The sequence below is a fragment of the Callorhinus ursinus genome, unplaced genomic scaffold (assembly GCF_003265705.2).
Source record: "Callorhinus ursinus isolate GAN/ISIS: 27379988/994484 unplaced genomic scaffold, GSC_fseal_2.0 scaffold30, whole genome shotgun sequence".
Lineage (NCBI taxonomy): Eukaryota > Metazoa > Chordata > Mammalia > Carnivora > Otariidae > Callorhinus > Callorhinus ursinus.
In genome coordinates, this window is record NW_027397092.1 from 4,705,609 (window position 1) to 4,728,785 (window position 23,177).

General features: G+C 35.9%; 1 protein-coding gene across 3 annotated transcripts in view; it reads right to left on the minus strand.

The window, feature by feature from the left end:
• The window catches only part of DTWD2 (DTW domain containing 2), a 188,258-nt gene that overhangs the window by 76,267 nt on the left and 88,814 nt on the right, over positions 1 to 23,177 (minus strand). For all 3 annotated transcript variants that reach the window (XM_073878558.1, XM_073878557.1, XM_025860902.2), the window contains 3 exons: positions 15,913 to 16,003; positions 12,916 to 13,010; positions 10,531 to 10,723 (listed from right to left, as the gene is read on the minus strand). In XM_073878558.1, coding sequence (XP_073734659.1) covers positions 10,531 to 10,723; positions 12,916 to 13,010; positions 15,913 to 16,003 — 379 coding nt within the window. The remainder of the gene's footprint in view (positions 1 to 10,530; positions 10,724 to 12,915; positions 13,011 to 15,912; positions 16,004 to 23,177) is intronic.

Genomic DNA, 23,177 nt, shown 5'->3' on the forward strand with positions numbered 1-23,177 from the left:
CTAGCTATGTGATCTTGGGCAAGTTATTTAACATCTCTGTGTCCCAGTTTCTGCTTCTACTAAATGGAAATCATATTAAATTATTATGACAATTAAATGAGTTAATTTAGAAAAGTATTTAGAAAAGTAACTGACACCTAAAAACTAGTATAGGAATGTTTGGGAAATTAAATTAAATTAATAAAGAACAGAATAACAGCTTCTTAACTTCTGAAAATATTTCTAGCATTTGGTATCCAGAGATTCATAAGCCCTTCTCCCAAATCTTAACTCTTCTTTGACTTTTATACTAAGGGCCTCCAATCTTTTTCTACTTGCTTCTTTTTCTCTGAGCATTTAAACATCTAGTACTCAAGAAACAAAAGAAAAAAACAGATAAGCTGGATTTCAACAAAATTAAAAACTTTTCTGCATCACAGAACACAATTAGGAAAGTAAAAGAACAACCCAGAGAAAAGAGGAAAATATCTGCAAGTCATATATCTGATATAAGGCATTCTACAGAATATATAAAGAATGCTTACAACTCAATCATAAAAAATAATAATAATAATAACAGGGGGCCCTGGGTGGCTCAGTTCATTAAGTGTCTGCATTCAGCTCAGGTCATGATCCCAGGGTCCTGGGATGGAGCCCCCCGTAGGGCTCCTTGCTCATCAGAAGTCTGCTTCTCTTTATGCCCCTACCCTCCGCTACTGCACCCTCTCTCTCTCCCTCTCCCTCTTTCTCTCAAGCAAATAAACAAAATCCTAAAAAGAAAAAAAGCAAATTAGCTAATTTAAAGATCGGCAAAGCACCTGAAAGCTATTTCTCCAAAAAAGATATACAAATGACCAATTAACACATACAAAGATGATGCTCAACATCATTAGTCACTAGGGAAACACACACACACACACACACACACAAACACAAAAGACATAAGTAAGGTTGGGGCGCCTGGGTGGCTCAGATGGTTAAGCCTCTGCCTTAGGCTCAGGTCATGATCCCAGGGTCCTGGGATCGAGCCCCGCATCGGGCTCCCTGCTCAGCAGGGAGTCTGCTTCTCCCTCTCCCTCTGCCATTCCCCTACTTGTGCTCTCTGGCTTTATCTCTTTGTCAAACAAATAAATAAAATCTTTAAAAAAAAAAGACATAAGTAAGGTTGGCCCAGATACGGAGAAATTGAATCATTCAGACATTCATACATCACTAGAGGAAATATAAAATAGTGTATCTGCCTTGTAAGACAGTTTGGCAGTTCCTCAAAAAGTTAAAACAGAGTTACTAAATGACCCAACAATTCTGTTCCCAGGTACATATCCAAAAGAACTGAAAAGAGGTAGACACACAAAAACCTACAGACAAATATTTATAACAGCATCATCCGGGGCGCCTGGGTGGCTCAGTAGGTTAAGCAGCTGCCTTCGGCTTAGGTTTTGATCCCAGGGTCCTGGGACCAAGCCCCGTATCGGGCTCCCTGCTCAGCAGAGAGCCTGCTTCTCCCTCTCCCTCTACCTGCTGCTCTGCCTACTTGTGCTGTCAAATAAATAAATAAGAATCTTAAAAAAAAAAAAAAAAAGCATCATACCCAAGAGCCAAAAAATGGAAAGAAACCAAATGTCCATCAATGGATTAATGATAAACAAAATGTGGTATTCACATACTGGAATATTACTCGGCCATAAAAAAGAGTGGAATACTGACATGTGCTACAACATGGATCAACTCTGAAACATCCGTGGCTCAGTCACAGAAGCCTGACACAAAGGCTACATACTGTATAATTCTATCTATAGAAAATATCCCAATAAGTAAATCGACAGAGGCAACAAACAGAGCAGTGGGTTACCTGCATTTGTGAATGGGGGAAGAAGGAAAGGCACTAACAAAGGGTACAGAGCTTTTCGGGGGAAGGAACTAAAACTCATGAAAATACTGTGGAATATGAAAATGGTGACAGTTATATAACTTTGCATATATACTAAAATCCACTGAATTGTACACTTTAAAGGCCTACCTTTAAAGGTTGTGAATTACATCTCAATTTTAAAATATCTAGTATAGCAGTGCTTCTCAAACTTTAATGTACAGAAGAATTACCTGGATATTCTGTTAAAATATTGATTCTAAGTAATTCTACAATGGGAGTTGATATTCTGCATTTCTAAGCAACTCCCCAGTGATGCCAATGCTGCTGGTCCATGAACCACACTCTGACAAGGAAGGCAGAGCCCCGCCTTCCACAGTCTGCTATTGTATACCTCCACCTGACTTACTCTACTTCAGAATAAAAATGTTTTACATTTTAGGCACTAAGTTAGACCAAATGATTTGTGACACAAAATCATAAATTTAGGTTATTTTTAAAATAAATTCAACTCAAAATTTTTTCTAATTAGCAAATTCTAGAGATAGCCTGATATGCTGATAGAATGCAGGAGAAGCGGATTACACTCCTGGTCCTCCCCATAACTGGCTGCAAAGAGCTATTTATTGCTGGCCTGTAGCTTCCTCCCTTCTGAAACGTTAAGAATTTATTAATCTTTAAGATTCCTTCTGGTTCAGGGGTACCTGGGTGGCTCAATCATTAAGCGTCTGCCTTCGGCTCAGGTCATGGTCCCAGGGTCCTGGGATCGAGCCCCCCATGGGGCTCCCTGCTCAGCCAGGAAGCCTGCTTTGCCCTCTCCCACTCCCTCTGCTGTGTTCCCTCTCTCAGTGTCTCTCTCTCTGTCAAATAAATAAAGTCTTTAAAAAAAAAAAAGATTCCCTCTGCTTCAAAAATTATATTATTACCTGCCAAGGGATTTGAGAATTTCTCCCAGGAAGACAAGTAAGTTCACAGTTAAGAACTCAATGAGGAATAGGTGGAAATAGGGAGGCAATGAATTTCATGTAGATATTTCTTTTTATTATCTTTTTAAGTAAACTCTAGGCCCAAAATGGGGTTTGAACTCACGACCCTGATTTCAAGAATCATATGCTCTACCGACTGAGCCAGCCAGGCTCCCCTTATGTAGAGATTTCTGGTAATTTTCTCTAAATTATCCTTTCACATACAGCAAGATCATAGTTCCTATCAATTTATGTTCTCTTACCTAGAATCATACACCCAACAGAAGCAAATTAACTCAAGTTCTATATATAAATACAATGCCATCTACAACCTTAGAGATAAGCCTCAGAACCCATGAGGAGAACACAACATCCCAACACATGAGCCAGAAGAGATCCAGAGGTCAAAAAAAATATGAGTGATATGCAAGATTTAAAAAGTTCATCAATGACTATAAACCTTTGGCATTCTACATCTAACATTCAACTCCTCTTACTATGCCCCAAAGATCCGGAAGTTTCATGACATGAAATACTTACTTTGTTGTGGCAACAGTTTAAAGCATATTTACTGGAAGATAAAGTACAGAAGTCACTTAACAAAAAATAAGTAAAACACGCTATTCAGAATCTATATCTGAGGCAGTATTGTGCCCTAGTTTTCCAGAACCTTTTACAAATTATTCTATGAAATTAAAAAAAATGTTTCTTTTGAAAAGGAAAAGGGTATTAAAAAATAAGTCAACTCCCAATGCTGGTAATAGAAGTAAACAAACATGAAATTCTGGATAAAATTAAAAGATAATCTGAAGAAAACAAAAACACTAAACTTGAAAAGGTATCTGCACCCCCATGTACACCACAGCATTATTTACATTAGCTAAGATACGGAAACAATCTAAGGGCCCATAGATGGATGAACGCGTAAAGAAAATGTGATATGTATGTATGTGTGTGCATGTTTACATACACACATAGGTACATATAAAGACACACACAGAGGATATTATTCAGCAATTAAAAAAAGGAAATCTTATCATTCGCAACAACATGGACGGACCTTGAGGGCATTATGCAAAGTGAAGTAAGTCAGAGAAAGACAAATACCACATAACCTCACTTATAGGTGGAATCTAAAAAAAAATAATAATTTAAACAAACGAGCTCCTAGATACAGAGAAAAGATTGGTGGTTGCCAGAGGTGGAGGGGGTAGGAGAGGCGAAATGAGTGAAGTTGGTCAAAAGGTACAAACTTCCAGTAGGTAAGTCATGGGGATATAATATACAGCATGGCAAATATGGTTAATAATACCATACTGTACATTTCAAAGTGGCTAAGAGAACAGATCTTAAAAGTTCTCATAAGAAAGAAAACTACGTTGACAGATGTTAATTAGACTTAGATCCTTTTACAATAAACACAAATATCAAAGCATTATGTTGTACAGCTGAAACTAATACAATGTTATATATCAATTATATCTCAATTAAAAATTAAGAGGATAATGATGAATTTGAATTAGGCAATAGATTAGATATGTAACATAATCCAGTCCGTAAAAGGTCTATGTAGACACAAGAAATAGCTTTCATGAAAATGTTTTAGTCCCTGGGTTCTCCCAACAGTGTTCTGCATATCAAGTGAGAAATTCAGCTTTAGTGGAAGTTTTAAAGGCAGTAGAGCAAGGATATGCAAATAACTCACTGGAAATAAGTTTATGAAGAAAGGTGGGAGCCTCCACAAACATTTCCACATTCACCTTGGATTTATTCCTACCAATGTCAAGAGTCTCCTGTGTAAAATTCCTCTGAGGGAAGAGATTCACTGCCAAATGGTCTGGATATATTAGAAATCCAGATTAAAAAGAGGCCAACTTAAAGGGTTTGTATTACAATTCTTTTATTCCTCAGTTAAGTACAAAGTTTACATATGGTTATTCTCTTATTTGGGGAAAAAAGACTATTTTTTTCTGTAAATACCTTGGATTTTAATGATTTTTTTCTTTCTGCCATTTTTTCTTATGTATCTGCAGCAAAATTTTTATACTACTATAGAAACTGAATAGATCACCAAGAGTAACAGTTAAGACAAATTTATGCAAAAAGCAGGTGTGTGGGTATATGTGTATTGATGTGATGGTAAAAGAAAACTGACAAATTACATTTAGAAATAAAATCTAATTAACTTATACATTATTTATACATTTGGGAAACTTAGATAAGAACTGAATTTTCATTTACATTTTTGTTTTTCCCTCGGTGAAGAAGACCAGAAGGGAGAACTGTATTAAAATATTGCTCTACAGCACTAATTTTGAATGAACCAAGAAATATATAAACAAACATGCTTTTGCAAGTAAACAACTGATGCATATTAGTCTGGGTATCTATGGGTTTCTGGTCTGCCCATCCCAGCTTTTAAATAGTCCTGGTAACAACACCCCATGTCCTTGGAGAAATTTCCAGATTCATGAAGTCCTGCCGTCAATAGTAGTAACACCATCCCCGCCGCCCCCCCAACGATGGGACAATCCAGGATTCTGCCCTGGGAAGGAGAAATCATCTTTCTGTTACAATGAATTAAGCCAAGAGGAAACTAATCTGCTGCTTCCTACAGATTTCTTCCAGTAGCACAGAAGAAGTCAGAAATCAAACCCAACACAGAGGGCAGCAAACCTCACAAACAGAGAGCTGCTTGAGGTCCAGCTTCCCAGGGACATGACCTGTTACTTTCTTTTTTGTTCTGAGTTTGAGTTGGAGTTATGTCATTAATTGCCCATGAGAAACTCATGTTACTTATAACTTAACTGTATTCATTTATTAAAGACGGGCCCCTAGGAAAGCCTAGTGTGTAATAAAACAAAAATTCTTTCCAGAAAAGCTGGGGAATAGCTACTAATTAAATAAAAATCATTACATACAAATGGGAAATTTTTTGAGAACGGGAGAATATATTAAAAATAAGCAAACCTTTTTAGTGTTACAAAAGGTAGTTCAGAACTTAATATAAAATCACTACAATTATCAACATTTTATAGAGATCTAAAGATATGTGTAGTTACATTTAAAAATCAATCCCCTCAGGATGCCTGGGTGGCTCAGTTGGTTAAGCATCTGCCTTTGGCTCAGATCATGGTCCCAGGGTCCTGGGATTGAGCCCCATGTCAGGCTCCATGTTCGGCGGGAAGCCTGCTTCTCCCTCTCCCACTCCCCCTGCTTGTGTTCCCTCTCTCACTGTGCCTCTCTCTATCAAATAAATAAAATCTTCATATGATCTCACTGATATGAGGAATTCTTAATCTCAGGAAACAAACTGAGGGTTGCAGGAGTGGTAGGGGGTGGGAGGGATGGGGTGATAGACATTGGGGAGGGTATGTGCTATGGTGAGCGCTGTGAATTGTGTAAGACTGATGAATCACAGACCTGTACCTCTGAAACAAATAATACATTATATGCTAAAAAAAAAAAAGAAGAAGAAGAGGAAGAAGATAGTAGGAAGGGTAAAATGAAGAAGGGGAAATTGGAGGGGGAGACGAACCATGAGAGACTATGGACTCTGAGAAACAAACTGAGGATTCTAGAGGGGAGGCGGGGTGGGAGGGATGGGTTAGCCCGGTGATGGGTATTAAAGAGGGCACGTTCTGCATGGAGCACTGGGTGTTATACACAAACAATGAATCATGGAACACTGCATCAAAAACTAATGATGTAATGTATGGTGATTAACATAACATAATAAAAAAATAAAAATAAATAAAAGGAAAAAATAAATATATTAAAAAAAGAAAGTTATACTAAGAAGAAATATTGCAGCCTTCTCTCCCTTTATTATTAAAGAAGGAACTCACTAATCTTAGTAAAGGAAAAGAATACAAAGTAATATCTTACAAAAATAGAAAAAAATGAGCTGAAAAAGGTGAAAAACTGATCAAGATAAAAATCACAGATTAAGGAAATAATAAAGTACAACGGCCATTAAAACACTCTAAAGGCTAATACTTCTTCAGAGAAGTGTCTTTTCATATCTTCTGCCCATTTTTTTACTTGATTATTTGTTTTTTGGGTGTTGAGTTTGAGAAGTTCTTTATAGATCTTGGATACCAGCCCTTTATCTGTAGTGTCATTTGCAAACATCTTCTCCCATTCTGTGGGTTGCCTCTTCGTTTTGTTGACTGTTTCCTTTGCTGTGCAGAAGCTTTTTATCTTGATGAAGTCCCAAAAGTTCATTTTTGCTTTTGTTTCACTAGCTTTTGGAGATGTATCTTGAAAGAAGTTGCTGTGGCCGATGTCAAAGAGGTTACTGCCTATGTTCTCCTCTAGGATCTTGATTGATTCCTGTCTCACATTGAGGTCTTTCATCCATTTTGAGTTTATCTTTGTGAATGGTGTTAGAGAATGGTCGAGTTTCATTCTTCTGCATGTGGCTGTCCAATTTTCCCAGCACCATTTATTGAAAAGACTGTCTTTTTTCCATTGCATGTTTTTTCCTGCTTTGTCAAAGATTATTTAACCATAGAGTTGAGGGTCCATATCTGGGTTCTCTATTCTGTTCCATTGGTCTATATGCCTGTTTTTGTGCCAGTAACACGCTGTCTTGGTGATCACGGCTTTGTAATATAGCTTGAAATCAGGCAACGTGATGCCCCCAGCTTCGTTTTTCTTTTTCCTTGGCAATTAGGGGTCTTTTCTGATTCCATACAAATTTTAGGATTGTTTGTTCCAGCACTTTGAAAAATGTCATTGGAATTTTGATCAGGATGGCACTGAAGGTATAGATTGCTCTGGATAGCATAGACATTTTAACAATGTTTATTCTTCTGATGAGCATGGAATATTTTTCCATCTTTTTGTGTCTTCTTCAATTTCTTTCATGAATGTTCTGTAGTTCCTAGAGTATAGATCCTTTACCTCTTTGGTTAGGCTTATTCCGAGGTATCTTATGGTTTTTGGTGCTATTGTAAATGGAACTGTTTCTCTAATTTCTCTTTCTACAGTTGCGTTGTTAGTGTATAAGAAAGCAACTGATTTCTGTGCATTGATTTTTGTATCCTGCCACATTACTGAATTGCTGTATGAGTTCTAGTAATTTGGGGGTGGAGTATTCTGGGTTTTCCACATCAAGTATCGTGTCGTCTGCGAAAAGAGAGTTTGATTTCTTCTTAGCCAATTTGAACACCTTTTATTTCTTTTTGTTGTCTGATTGCTGTTGCTAGGACTTCTAGTACTATGTTGAACAATAGTGGCGAGTGTGGGCATCCTTGACGTGTTCCTGATCTTAAGGGAAAGGCTTTCAGCTTTTCCCCATTGAGGATGATATTCGCTGTGGGTTTTTCATAGATAGATTTTATGAACTTGGGGAATGTTCCCTCTATCCTTATACTCTGAAGACTTTTAATCAGGAAAGGATGTTTTATTTTGTCAAATGCTTTTTCTGCATCAATTGAGAGGACCATATGGTTCTTCTCCCTCCTCTTATTAATCTGTTCTATCACATTGACTGATTTGCGAATGTTGAACCACCCTTGCATCCCGGGGATAAATCCCACTTGGTTGTGGTGGATGATCCTTTTAATGTATTGTTGGATCCTATTAGCTAGGATTTTGTGGAGGATTTTGGAATCCATATTCATCAGGGATATCGGTCCGAAATTCTCCTTTTTGATGGGGTCTTTGCTTGGTTTGGGGATTAAGGTAATGCTGGCCTCAGAATGAGTTTGGAAGTTTTCCTTCTGTTTCTATTTTTTGAAACAGCTTCAGTAGAATAGGTATTATTTCTTCTTTGAACGTTTGGTAGAATTCCCCAGGGAATAAGAAGACATACAAATGGCTAACAGATACATAAAAAAATGTTCATCATCATTAGCCATCAGGGAAATTCAAATCAAAACCACATTGCGATACCACCTTACACCAGTTAGAATGGCAAAAATGGACAGGGAAAGAAACAACAAATGTTGGGAGAGGTTGTGGAGAAAGGGGAACCCTCTTACACTGTTGGTGGGAATGCAAGTTGGTACAGCCACTTTGGAAAACAGTGTGGAGGTGCCTCAAAAATTTAAAACTAGAGCTACCCTATGCCCCAGCAATTGCACTCCTGGGTATTTACCCCAAAGACACAGATGTAGTGAAAAGAAGGGCCATATGCACCCCAATGTTCATAGCAGCAATGTCTGCAATAGCCAAACTGTGGAAAGAGCTGAGATGCCCTTCAACAGATGAATGGATAAAGAAGATGTGGTCCATATCTACAATGGAATATGACTCAGCCATCAGAAAGGATGAATACCCAACTTTTACATCCACATGGATGGGACTGGAGGAGATCATGCTAAGTGAAATGAGTCAAGCAGAGAAAGTCAATTATCATATGGTTTTGCTTATATGTAGAACATAAGGAATAGCACGGAGGACATTAGGAGAAGGAAGGGAAAAATGAAGGGGGGGAATAGGAGGGAGAGACGAACTATGAGAGATGATGGACTCTGAGAAACAAACTGAGGGTTCTAGAGGGGAGGGGGTGGGGGGATGGGTTAGCCTGGTGATGGGTATTAAGGAGGGCACGTACTGCATGGAGCACTGAGTGTTATACGCAAACAATGAATCATGGATCACTACATCAAAAACTACTGATGTATTGTACGGTGACTAACATAAAATAATAAAATTAAAAAAAATAAATAAAGGCTAATACTTTTAAAAGCTAAATAGAGAAACATCTTTTGAGTATGTTCATGGGGAAAAGAGAGTGTGTGTGTGAGTGATTAGAGAGGACAAACGACATAATTCAGAATAAATTAAAATAAGTTTTTAAGAATATATTCAGGTATTAACCAATTTGTTAACTCAGGTGAAAGGAGTAATTCCCCAAAAAAGATAAAAGTTACTTAAAAACTGAACCAAATAGAAAGAGAAAGGTTGAATAATTTCCATAAGAGTTTGAAAGAAGGGTTTAAAAGTTATCATTTTTAAAAAGACCAGGAGCAGGTGGTTTCACCAATGAGTTCACTCTAATTTTTAAAAAAAGCAAGGAATTTCAATATTATTTGAATTATTGCAGGCCATAGGAAAATATTAAAATCTCACCCATTCATTTGGTGAAGTTGAGATTATCTTAGAACCCAAACCTGATTAACAAAAGTATAAAAAATATATAAATTATAATTCAATGGCCTCAAATAAAAATTTCAGCAATTTATCAAAAGGATAATATGACAAGTGGAGTTCTTTCAAAGAATACAAGAATGGCTCACTATAGGAAATGTATCATCATCAACAAATTGAGGGATAATCTAATTATGATAACGAATGACAAAAAAAGTATTTCATAAAAATTCAGTCATTCCTAATACAAACAGGTAATTTAGTTACCAAATAGAAGTATTTAAAAATAGCACTTAACAAAACATTAATACACATACAAATAGTTAATCCTTAGACTCCACTGATTAAATGTCTGAGATACTCTTAATATAGCTGAATGCTTAAATTATGGTGAAGTTTGGTGGTATGAATTGAGAAAGATGAATAGGTTTCAAACTTTCTACATACACTTATCAAACACACATACATGCATATACATATCTATGTACATGCATTCACACACATAAATACCATCAAATCCATATATAAAAATATATGTGCATCCCCTCAAAGAAAATATATACAACATACATAATTACACATTTGTGCTTATTCTATGTTAAAATACTAGTTTACCTGTTTGGGGAGTCGGAACAAAGAATTCTTATAGAAAATGTCCTTAGCCTGGCTCCATGTACCATCAATGATGATGATTGTGGAAGGATAAATAGGAGAATCTAATATAAATTCTTCCAAATTAGCAGCTTCAGCCCCTGGATATAATATTAATGTATCAGACTTCCGACAAACAGTTGAAAGTTCAGGATCTCTAAAAATTTAAAAAGAAAACCATCATTAGCTTGTGAGGGAAAAAAAGTTTAACTATTCTTACCATAGTTCCTTCCAAAATACACGTCAAAGCATTTTAGTACTGGAGATGTAAGAATGAATGAGACAGCCTCTGTCTGCAAGCAATAAAACAACCTGGAAGGGTTGAGCTAAAGAGTTAAAGCTAAAAGAGTCTACTGAAGACAATAAACGGCATCTTCTTCAAACTGATAAATGGCATCTACAAAAATGTATGTCAATATCATATTTTGCAATTTCCCTTGAGATTGGGATCAAGGTAAAAATGTTGGCTTTCACCACTCCTAATACACATCGTACTAAGCTCCCAGTTATTGCAATAAAGAAAAAGAAATAAAAGGCATAAAGATCAAAAATGACCTTATTAGCAGATGATAATGCTACTTCCATAGAAAGTTCTAGGGAAGCTACAAAACAATTTCAGTAAGTACCAAATGAATTTAGAAAGATACAGGGATGATACACAAAACCCAACTGTTTTCTTCTATACTAGAGGCAAAAAATTGAAGGTAAGTACTTTTAAATTCCATTTACAAAGGATACCAAAAGCAGTAGGTCTCTTAACCATTCCTCCATGGTTACATCATGTACTCTAAAAAAGCTTAAATTAATATCATTCAGTTGCCAGATATTTAATTAATAATATTAATTGGCTTTAGTTTAAAAATCCATCAGTGAATAATAATTTACTGAAAAAGTACTATGTTAGGCTCCAAAGGAAAAAAACTGAACTATTTAATATAATAGATTCAAAATGGGATGAGCTATTTGCAAATGCATCAAGTTTCTCATCCACAAACACACTTGTGGAGGGACTAGATAGCCAAGTGTCAGGAATGACCAAGATAGTTTAGATACTCAACACTTTTGCAATGAAATAATCTGGATCCAAGCTGGCAGGTGGATCAAGTTTGGATATATCTGTATCCACCTACGAATTATAAAGAGACTACCATTCATTATAAAGAGACCCTATGTGAAAGAAATGCCACAATGTAAATGATATGGACACTCCCCACGTGAAGGGCTCTGGATATCACGCACATTCCCAGCAAAATGGCAAAATTCACAACAGCACCACCAAGCCCAAAGCAAATCTCATCTCTGAGGGCAAGGCAAAAGAAAACTGTGTATGAGAAAAGTGTTCCTAAACAATAGTTTCAGAGAAGGGAAAAAATGATTTTATAAAGTTCTAACATGATATTTTCATAATTTGAAACTAAATAATAAAGGAACCTAAAATAATAAAGGAAGGGAAAAGTTTGGTCAATTCCCTGGGCTTGGAGCTATCACTAGCCTTACTTAGCATTTTCATAAGTGGACTGAAAAAGAAATCTCTGTATTTTCAAAAGAAATTAAATTTTGCATCTAAAAATATACTTAACTGTGCAGGTAAGACAAAATAATTAGTGAAGGCTTTGTGAATGGGCAGGAAAGCAAAAAAATATGCTTCAAAGATAAGAAAAGACTTGTAGAAAAATTAAATATACACATAGTATATAATATGTATTTATGATAATGGGTCATGTACTAGAGTATGAAATAAGATCCAAGAACATTACAGAACTGTCAGTGAGGTTATCAACTAATGGGCTGCTACCTATAAAATACTGGGTATCATCAAAAAGAGTATTTTAAGTATGACAGGAGAAGGCATTCTATCCTTTAAAAAAATGTGATGTTCCTATAACAAGAATACTAAATATAGTACTAGTCACTGTGCCTTAGGAAAGCCTTAATGAGCTAGAATTGGATAAATATGTGTTCATTTACATAAATGTATAGCATATATAATTGTTAATTTAAAAAAAGAAAGAAGAAAAAACACAACTAAATCTAATACAAGTACTCTACCATCTTGAAGGCAGTTTTAACAAAAATCAAAGAGTAAGTACATGCCTTTTAGGCTCAACATACATTCCTATAGAATTGAGATAATCCCTCTGTTTATTACATTTTGGCCTGTGTTTTCTGAGGGTATTTTTGTTCATGTTTTGATTTGTCTTGTATTATTTTGAAAAAGAAGGCAAAACAATTTTTTTTTACCTCTTCCAATGTACCATGTCTGGGTCTGATGGATAAGGTGAAGGAAACCATTTTTTAAAGATCTGTATAGATAAGACTTATTCTCAATTGCCCTAAAAGGTAATTTACCTTTCTTCACTGAAGCGACGACCAATCTTGACTTTACACTTGTCCTGGGGGAGGCATGCTGTTAATAGGGGAACTGTCCGCAGCACTTTGTTTTCCTTTAATTAAAAAATTAATTAAAACATAGGTTTTCGCTTAGACAAACACACATTTAAAACTTTCATGATGAACAACTGAATCACTACATGATATATAACTTTCACAAGACGTTCATTACAGACCACAGTTTAATAAAAAGAGCTATAGTTTTTCTGATTTATCAGTATTAAACAAGTGCACATTTTCATTCTACTTGAGTGTGTTTAGAGGTTTACTGATCAAATAAGAAGATAACATTAACCTAAATAATGGTTAAGATTATGAAAAATGAAATCTGTATTTAACTAAATTGAATCATTTATTCTGACAAATTTTATTTCTGTAGTAATTACATTTTATAGTATGTCAACTTGAAGACGATTGCCTAAATCTTTACGTCCAGAAAAGAAGGAAGTGCTGAAAAAAACAAGGTCATGGGGCACATCAAAGTGACAGAGAAGCCAATCTTAAAGAGCTCCCCATGACCAAAATGGTACAATTTGAGAAACAAAGTAAGTAGCAAAGTATTTGGATTATGACCTAAAATACAAAATAAATAGGAGAGAAGAGATAAATCTTCCTTATAGAAGAATTCCAAGTAGTAAACGTAAGTACTCAGTACTCCAGGAGGTGGAGCTTAATGTCTCCTACCCATCTGAATGTGGGCTCGATTTACGGCTTACTTCCAAACAATAATATGGAAAGAGAAAAATATAATAACCTTAGAGCAGAGAAATCTGGTGACCATTGCTGTAAACTCCACCAACTATCATCAGTGTTTTTTTCCAACTCTGAAAACCACCTTTCCTGTCACAACAATTCCATCCTTTATGCTAGTATACCCAGCTGAGTTGCTGTTTTGCCGGAGCCTGCCTCTGCTCGATTATTTTCATCTAGTGATCAGTCATCGTCTGGCTCTTCTCTACTGGCCCGACTGGAAATGTTAAGCCTGATCTAATCAGTGCCAGGAGCCCTCTCTAAGCAGTTCACCTACATAAAGACCCCTGTTACCTCTATTACTTTATATAACATTGCTTATATATATATATCCTCAGAGCAAATAATGTGACCACTATAGCACATTAATACACACAGCATATTAATACACAGAAGAGTGATGTTTCATATGAATTTACTAGAGTAACGAAAAATAAGTTTATAATTATATTACATTATAAACTTATGTTTATAACAGAAACAAAAAGTATGGTAGTAACAGTATTCAACACACACACACAAATACACCCTTCGGGGACATTTTTGTGTTAACCTCTTTTGCCCTAGGTCTCTGAAGTGTTGATTAAAATAATATGACAAGGTAAATCTAGAAACGCCGAGAGTAGTTAAATTCATCTACCTAAAGTTGGAAAACGAAATAGGAGAGTCAGAATTTGTTGGGATTTGCAACTAAAAAGAACATGTAGCAAGCCAGAGCTGTGAGGAGCCTGAAACCAATCCGGAGCAGCTCCTACCACGAATGGGATGAGGAGAGGTGAAGTGAGAGGTTTGAGACACTGTCCAGTATGTTCTACTGTTTTCTTCCCTCCTTACTATAGCTATGGGACTATGACACATACTACCTAAACTACTCTCCCACTTCTACCCACATACGTATATATGTCAAATTAAATAGTGCAGTGCCAAAAGATTTATAATGTTCCCAGAAACACTCCCCACTACCACTTCCCAAAGCCAATCACTTTAATTTTTTCAGCTATTTCTTCTAGTGGTTATCTCCATATTTGTATAAAACATGTGTGTCTTACTAGTTCTTGATTTATCAATTTTAAATATTATTTACAAACTACCATTTATCATCATCATCATAGCTGACTCTAATGTACATGATTCTAAGTACATTATAGACAGATGGACAGAGAGGGAGAGAGACAGATTCATTTACCACTCACAATAAACCAGTGAAGAAGTGTATCTTTTATCATGTCCATTTTCCTAATGATGAAACTAAAGCACAGAGAGGTTAATTAACTTGCCCAGGGTTATAGTTAACAGAGCTATTAAGGCTTCAAATTCAAGCAATCTAGCTCCAGAGCCCTTACTCTTAATTAATGCACTATATAACCACAGCCTCTTATAATAAATGAGGATTTACCTTTCTTCCAGCACTCCTTACCATCACATCTTCTCATATTTTTAATTAAATCAATAAACAGTGCTTATATCACTATGGCTACATTAATACTGTTCACAAACGAAGGCCACACGGTTTCACAGAACATTTCTTCCTTATAGATATTTTTGTTACTTTTGAGATAACTATTTTATTTTATTCTGAAGCTTTTGAGATAACTTTTATTTTTAAGTACTTTTCTAGATACTTATACCTCCTCTTTAAAATGCTCCATCATATCACCTCCGTATCATCTACTCCACCAAATCATCTTTTCCCAAAGCCTCCTCCTAAATCCTATCTAAATGGTCTTCAATCACTTTTTAGGGGGAGTCATCAAACCGGTATGCTCTATTACAGTTCTATATATTTGCTCTATTCATTAAAGGAATAAAACTTTATTTTATACGTTCTTTTTATAACACTAAAATACTGACAGTTACTTCTACTTTAACAAGAAACATTAAGAAATATAACCTATGATCAAAATTTAAAAAGCAATGATTTTCTTAGTTCTTCACTCACAAAATTTCATTTTTTCTTCACACAAAATTGTTGTTCTAAATTTCTATACTATTCAATGACCGTTTTTATGAAATAACAATTTTTATGTCTCTAAAGCATATGACACGATACTATAAAACATAAAAGAAACTTTTTTCCCAAAAACAAAGCATTTATCATCAATTTATTTTCAGAAATGTTAAAGAGCTGGAAGGTATGAATATGTTCATCAGTGTGTTTCCTCTTACATACTAATAAAATAAAGTATGTATTTTACAAAATCTTACCTCTGCTGGATGCTGAATTATGTACAAATGAGTAGAGATGTGCAGAGGATGCAATGGTAGAAATGGACACAAACATACTTTCTGAGGCCGGCTAAAGGGCAGAAAAAAAAAAAAAAAACCTGTAAATGTTTAGAATACGGTGATATAACAATAACCTAAAACTTGAACGTAATCCCTCTTCTTTATGTAAAGAGATTTGCTGAAGCTGCATTCTTTTAAAATGAAACACCAAGAATGAATTTAATCAATTAGACTTTAGAAATGAGAATTTGGAGGAACGCCTGGGTGGCTCAGTTGGTTAAGCACCTGCCTTCGGCTCAGGTCATGATCCTGGGGTCCTGGGATCGGGTCCCGCATTGGGCTCCCTGCTCACTGGGGAGCCTGCTTCTCCCTCTGCCTGCTGCTCCCCCTGCTTGTGCTCTCTCTCTCTCTCTCTGACAAGTAAATAAATAAAAAAAATAATTTTAAAAAAGGAAATGAGAATTTGGAAAAGGATTCAAGTAAATTCCGTACCATCTATATAGGTCAAAGTACCTCAAAAAATCCTGTCTTAGTTATCATTAGTGAAGAATACTCATAAGCCACCATCATGGTCTTTTTATTCACGAAGCAACACTTCTATCTACTAACTGGCATTCCAAATCAAAAATAGATCCAATATCAAAGAGAAACCTGGCAACTCTTCTAAATCATCTGATATTGGAAGGAACAATATGATAAAATATAAGACTATAATTACCACCTAGAAGAGAGTTCTAATCAAACTTGCCAATCAATCAACACAAAGAGCTTACTAGTGTAAAAAGAAACCCAAAGGGCCACCAGATTATATTTAGCTAAAATTGTATCCACAGAATGTCTGTCTTATCCATTTATTTTCCCTTTTGTTATTGTTCATTTTGTTTTTGTTGTACTTACTTTTTAGTGCTTTACTATTGTTTCAGTAACACTTATGACTCATTACAAAATTCAAATGGAATAAAGTATATATTTCCATCTCAGTCCTCCAAACTAGGGGATTCTCTTCCCTAGGGGCAACCAATGACCAGTTCCTTGTGTGTCTTTACAAATGTAATATGGAAATATACATGGATCTTCCACCATTAAATCCCATATTTGGTATGTGTGTTTATAATATGAAATTCATCAAGCAGCCAGATATCATGGGAGTAAATTTTCATGACAGATCACTATTACAGGCAGATGTTACATGCCATTACAACAGTACACAAATGAATGTTACATTAAAGGGAATTCCCAACAGCATACTGTTACTACTACAAAACTGACTGCTATCAACTCCTTCCTCAGTTTAACTTATGTAGAGTTATAGCCTGAGGTAAGAAATGATTACATTAATAAAGCACAGAGTGTGAGGAAATTGGTTCACTTGCATCTATCACCTCATTCTGTAAGAAACTGTCAAATCTATGTTCCTGCTGAAAAAATTATCTAAATGATATCTGAGAAGTAGAAATATATTGTACAACGTGATCCTATCTCCCCTCTCCACCATGGAACCTAGAATAGATGGTTAACCCAAGGAAAACCAATATACTCCCTTTCCAGTGATGTCTGAAATGATTCAGTATGATTACTCTGCCCTACAATGTATTCCCTCTCAGGAATGCAAGCAGATTAATAGGGATGGAGAACATCTTTCAGGGGTCAGGAGAAGAGTAAACACAAGTAAATACAGAGAGGAGCAGGGAGTGGTTGATGGAACTATATATATTGACAAAGAGATCAAGGGCTGCGACTAGAAGAAAAAAAAAAGATTACTCACTGAGTAGAAAGATGAAGAGGATGAAGTACATTCAAATTCTAAAATTTTAAGATTCTGATTTTTTATATGAAACTCTATATGACTGAAATGCACAATCAGATGTCAGTAAACTTCTTTTATAAAATGTAATTTAATAACAGATGAAACCAATTTAAAAATTCAGAATGAAAATGAGTATCACCAGGTGCCTGACTGGCTCAGTCAGTAGAGCCTGCAACTCTTGATCTCAGAGTCACGAGTTCAAGCCCCATGTTGGTTTAAAAATATATATATTTTTAAAAAAGGATATCACCTTAAATGTCTGTAAATTGTATGACAGGCTATGAAAGAATGCAAAAAAAAAAAAAAAATCAAACACCCCATAAAGGAAACATCCACATATCAGGAAAGTTAAAGAACTGCAAAATCCAGTCAAGTAAACAAACTGAGGAGATGCTGCAAATTTTTGTGGGCAGAAAACCACTATGTAAAATGAACCCTGAAAATAATATCTTTAGTTCATCACACATATAGTGATTATAAAAGTCCTCAGTATGATATTTGAGATAGTGCAAAGAACTGCTCTAGATTTTGGTAGCTCTGGTTTTCATGTCCGACCAAAACTGCCATTCAAAAAGAGAGAAAAAAAAAAATCAGTTACCTGGAATCAGTTTCCTTCCTGGGAACACATCTTTGAACTGTAGGAAGATTTAGTATTAACCAGTTTGGAGAGTTCCACTTCCAGGATGACAAGGAAAGCGCTTCACAGACCCAGAGTCCAGTGAAATAAGCAAAGCTGACAAAAGCTATTTTAAAAAACAATCACTGAAAAATAGAGCTACCCTAGGATCCAGCAATTTCACTACTGGGTAGTTTCCCAAAGAATACAAGAACACTTACTTCATAGGGATACATGCATCCCTATGTTTATAGCAGCATCATTTACAATAGCCAAATCATGAAAGCAGCCCAAGTGTCCATGGACTGATGAATGGATAAAGAAGCAGTGGTATATATATACAGTGGAATATTACTCAGCAGTAAAAAGAATGAAATCTTGCCATTTGCAACAACATGGACGGAGCTAGAGAGTATAATGCTAAACAAAATAAGTCAGACAGAGAAAGACAAATACCATATGATTTCACTATTATGTGGAATTTAAGAAACAAAAAAAGGGGGAAAAAGAGAGAGAGAGGCATACCAAGAAACAGACCTAACTATAGAGGACAAACTGATGGTTGCCAGAGGGGAGGGTGAGTGGGGGGAATGGGGAAATAGGTGATGGGGATTAAAGAGAGCACTTAGGATGAGCATGAATGAGCACCAAGTGATGTATGGAATTCTTGAATCACTGTATCATACACTTAAAACTAATATAATACTGAATGTTAACTAACTAGAATGAAAATTAAAAGTTTAAAACAAACAAACAAAACCAATCACTGAAGAAAGTCTCTGGAAACTGTCCTAGGGGCATATTCAAAGGAAGAAACATTATTCAAGAAAATCTACTAAAACTTGGTACTGGGACAGTTTGTGACATCTGAGCCATAACCAATTTCCTACTTTGCTCTGGCTCAAGATGACAAACTCCACTCCTGGTAGGTGAGCTCCCTCTCAGCTCTTAATCAAGGCTTACCCTGTATGTCACAAAAAAGACAGGCCACCAGCATTTCTCATCCCCAACTCCAAGCAGAAGAGGCTACATTCCTGGTGAGAGTGACCAAGAGAGCAGAGGTGGCCTTCCTCTACACAGTCTCCACCTATAAAACAGAAGCTTGACCACCGTGCAGGAGGCTGGCTGGTGACGCTGGAGCTCCAAGAGCAGTCAACCTAGTTTGCTCACAGGACATAAGTTCTACACCAGAAGCAGCCCTGTGCCCAGAACAGTGGCTAGGAGAGTTTGCCCAAGAGAGGCAGACTGTAAGAAAAGAGAGCTCTGAAGCTCTTCCCAAAAGAACTAAATCCATTTGAAACAGAGCGTGAGCAAGTTCAAGCCCAAGGGTGCTCTCAAAGATAATGACTCCCCCCGTTTTTTAAAAAAATATATTTTATTTATTTATTTGACAGAGAGAGAGAGAGAGAGCATGCACAAGCAGGGGGAACGGCAGGCAGAGGGAGAAGCAGGATCCCCGCTGAGCAGGGAGCCCGATGCGGGGCCCCATGCCAGGACCCTGGGATCATGACCTGAGCCGAAGGCAGACGCTTAACCAACTGAGCCACCCAGGCACCCGGATAATAATTCCTCTTAATGAAGACCAGCAAGCTATATGATAAACCAGCTAGATCATCAGAAAGAACCAAGAAGAGCACACCTGCCGTCAGAGCAAACCTCAGAGTGGCCTCAAAAACCGCCCCTGCCCCTGGAGCAGACTATTGAGAAATTTATAGCCAGGGCACTGTATGGAAATGATAGGACAATCAGCTGGTAATTAGTGCAGCCTAACAAGCAGGATGTGATACCAAAAGAAGAAGGCTGCTTCAGAGAAAGATCTGGAAAAGAGACCTTCAAAGAGAAACCTGCTAAAACCTTTGTGAGAGTGGTGATGTTTGCACAACTCAGCTAATATAACAAAAACCTCTGACTTGTATACCTTAAAAGAATGAATTGGTATGTGAATCGTATCTTAATACAGCTGTTATTTTTAAAAATGTAAAATTGCAGTAGAAAAAGAATATTCAACCTAATTAGTAAGAGAGAGGCATTTTGTTACTATTGGCATTATCTGTAGGTGGCCCTCCTTCCCTACAATGTAAGCTGCAGGAGGGCGAAGACTTGGCCTTTTCACTTTTCACCCCAGCACCTAGCACAGTAAGCTATCAATAAATACTGAATACTTGAAGGAATACCTTTGCATTCCTTCTTGCCTCCACCTCGGGATGCCTTCCTCCTCCTACATAATTTCTTATCCTATCCCTTCATTTTCTTAACATATCAAATATTGATCTCTCCTTCATTTCCTCTCTAATACTTGAGCAATTAGTTTGTATCATAAAAGAAATTCAGAATCTCAGATCTCCCTTTGCTGTAATTTGTGATCATTCTGGTAAGCAGTAGTACATAAGAGGCAAAAATATTTACTGAAGAAAATATTTATTTAAAAAAAACAGCATTTTACGTGTAAACACCATAACTATGATTTAAGCTAAAACTAATTGCTGTGGCTTCTACCTTGACAGGCTCATAAAACATCATTACCTATTTATTTTAAAGCATGTCCCCTTTATTAACCTAATTCTAATTCCAATTAGCTCAAACTAATAAAACTACAGTTCTTTAAAACACTTTGCATTCCAATCGATCAACTTTATGTTTAGCAAGTTACTTTATAATTTGCTAAACATAAATTTGTGCTTATTTGTTACTTTAATGGCAATTTTGCTCATAATTTCCTCCTCCGCCATGATCTGCACATATTGTGCTGGTGCCTAGCTGTCCAAGGGTTAAACCATCTCTTACTAAACCATTGGATAAGTAGCAGAGTACCTGTTGTCCTCCTAAAACCTCTTCCAAAGAACAAAAAAGTCTCCCTACAACCAAACTTAACTCCAGAAGGTTTAAATATTTCAAATTGATAATGGGTTAAATAATTTATAAATTCAACAAATTTTTCTTCAAATAGTTACTATACACCTAACTATGTGCCAGACATTAGGCACTTGGGACAATGAAACAGACAAAATTCCTGCCCTCATGGAGCTTATTTGTTCTGTCTGTGCCAGAAGGAATTTTTTAAAAGTTCCTTGCTTCCTATGAACTATTACAGTTGGTAGGAAAATAGATACCAAATAACTACACATCAAAACTATTTATAATAGTAAACATTCATTTTGAAATAAAAATCAAGGGGTGCCTGGGGCGCCAGGGTGGCTCAGTCAGTTAAGCGTCTGCCTTCAGCTCAGGTCATGATCCCAGGGTCTGGGGATCGAGTCCCGCATTGGGCTCCCTGCTCAGAGGGCAGTCTGCTTCTCCCCCTCCCTCTACCCCTCCCCAGCATTCATGCACTCTCTCTCACTCTCTTAAATAAATAAATAAATAATAAAATCTTAAAAAAAAAAAAAATCCAAAGGATGCCTGGCTGACTCAGTACAGCATGCAACTCTTAAATCTCCGGGTTATGAGTTCAAGCCCCGTATTGGGTAGAGAGATTACTTAACAGGTAAAATCTTAAAAAATAAATAAAATAAAAACCAAGCTACTTCTAGAATTTATGTAGATCTGAAGAACAAATATTAATACCTGAAGAAATATCAACTGGTCAATTGGGTATAGGTCAATTGGGTATAAGCTTAATAACTATTAAGATATGTCACTGACAAGGTCATTCATTATCTTGCTATGTCATCTTGAGCACATCACAGGTTTTCGGTGTCCTCCTTCATAAAACTGATAACACACCAAGTAGGTTCTGGAGAATAACTCCTGAATTGTAGGCAAAGGTTATAAAAATATAATCATAAATACTTAGTAGTTTTCAGCTAATTTATAATAGAATGACCAAAGTAGGAGTTGAGATTTTTCTCTCTTCTATCTTGGCAATGCTTTGTAAATGTAGAAGAGAGAAAATTTACAATGCATTGCAAATGTATTACAAATATACTGTTTTCCATCATTGGGATTTATTTTCTTTAAAATCTATACAACCCAATTAAGGTTAATTACAGTCTTAAAATATAAATGGAATTTTCAAATAATTTCCCTGAGGAAATGTTATGAAATAACCTTTTCTTCTTTTCTCGTTAAGGATGTAAGAATAAATATGTAGGTTTCCTGTCAGACTAAGATTGACTGGCTTCCTCGGTGAATGCTGTAATACAAGGGTAATCTGTCACTCTGGGCATGCTATCTCTGACAGGCTGTAGGCAAATAAAATTATATCTGACATAGAAGTAGAGATGCTAGGACTTACAAAAAACGTCTTTCAAAAGTTTAATTAAATTCTTATATAATATTCACTGAAAGCTATTTTCTCATAGTACTGATTTTAATCAAGTAAGTCTCACATAGGAAAACTTTAAAAATTAGTGAATAGATTTACAAGAATTACTATTTTTAAAGGATTTCTTTCATCCACTAAACAAAGGCAAACGTAGAACCCAGAAAAATAGTGCACCTCAAATTTCCTAGTAGTCAACAAAAGTTTTACAGTCCCAATGGAGTGAAAAAGCAAAGAACAAAGAGTTTCATAGCTTTTCAATAGATTAGTTGAATAGACAGACTGCATTACACATAAAAATGCCTACCATTTCTAATTTTAAAATAGGCTTTGAAAAAATAAATACCACAGTGCCCTCTACTGTCATTTTAAAGAAACTTAAATAAGCTATAAAATAATTTTTAAATTTCTTAAACCATATTCAATATAAGCAATGAAAGAAGAAACAGCTCTTCATTGTTAATATATTATAATAAAATTGTTATATAATAAATACAATGTTAAGTAAATTTTCATGTCCTAAAGGGAATAAAAACAAATAATATCTACCATGTCTGACT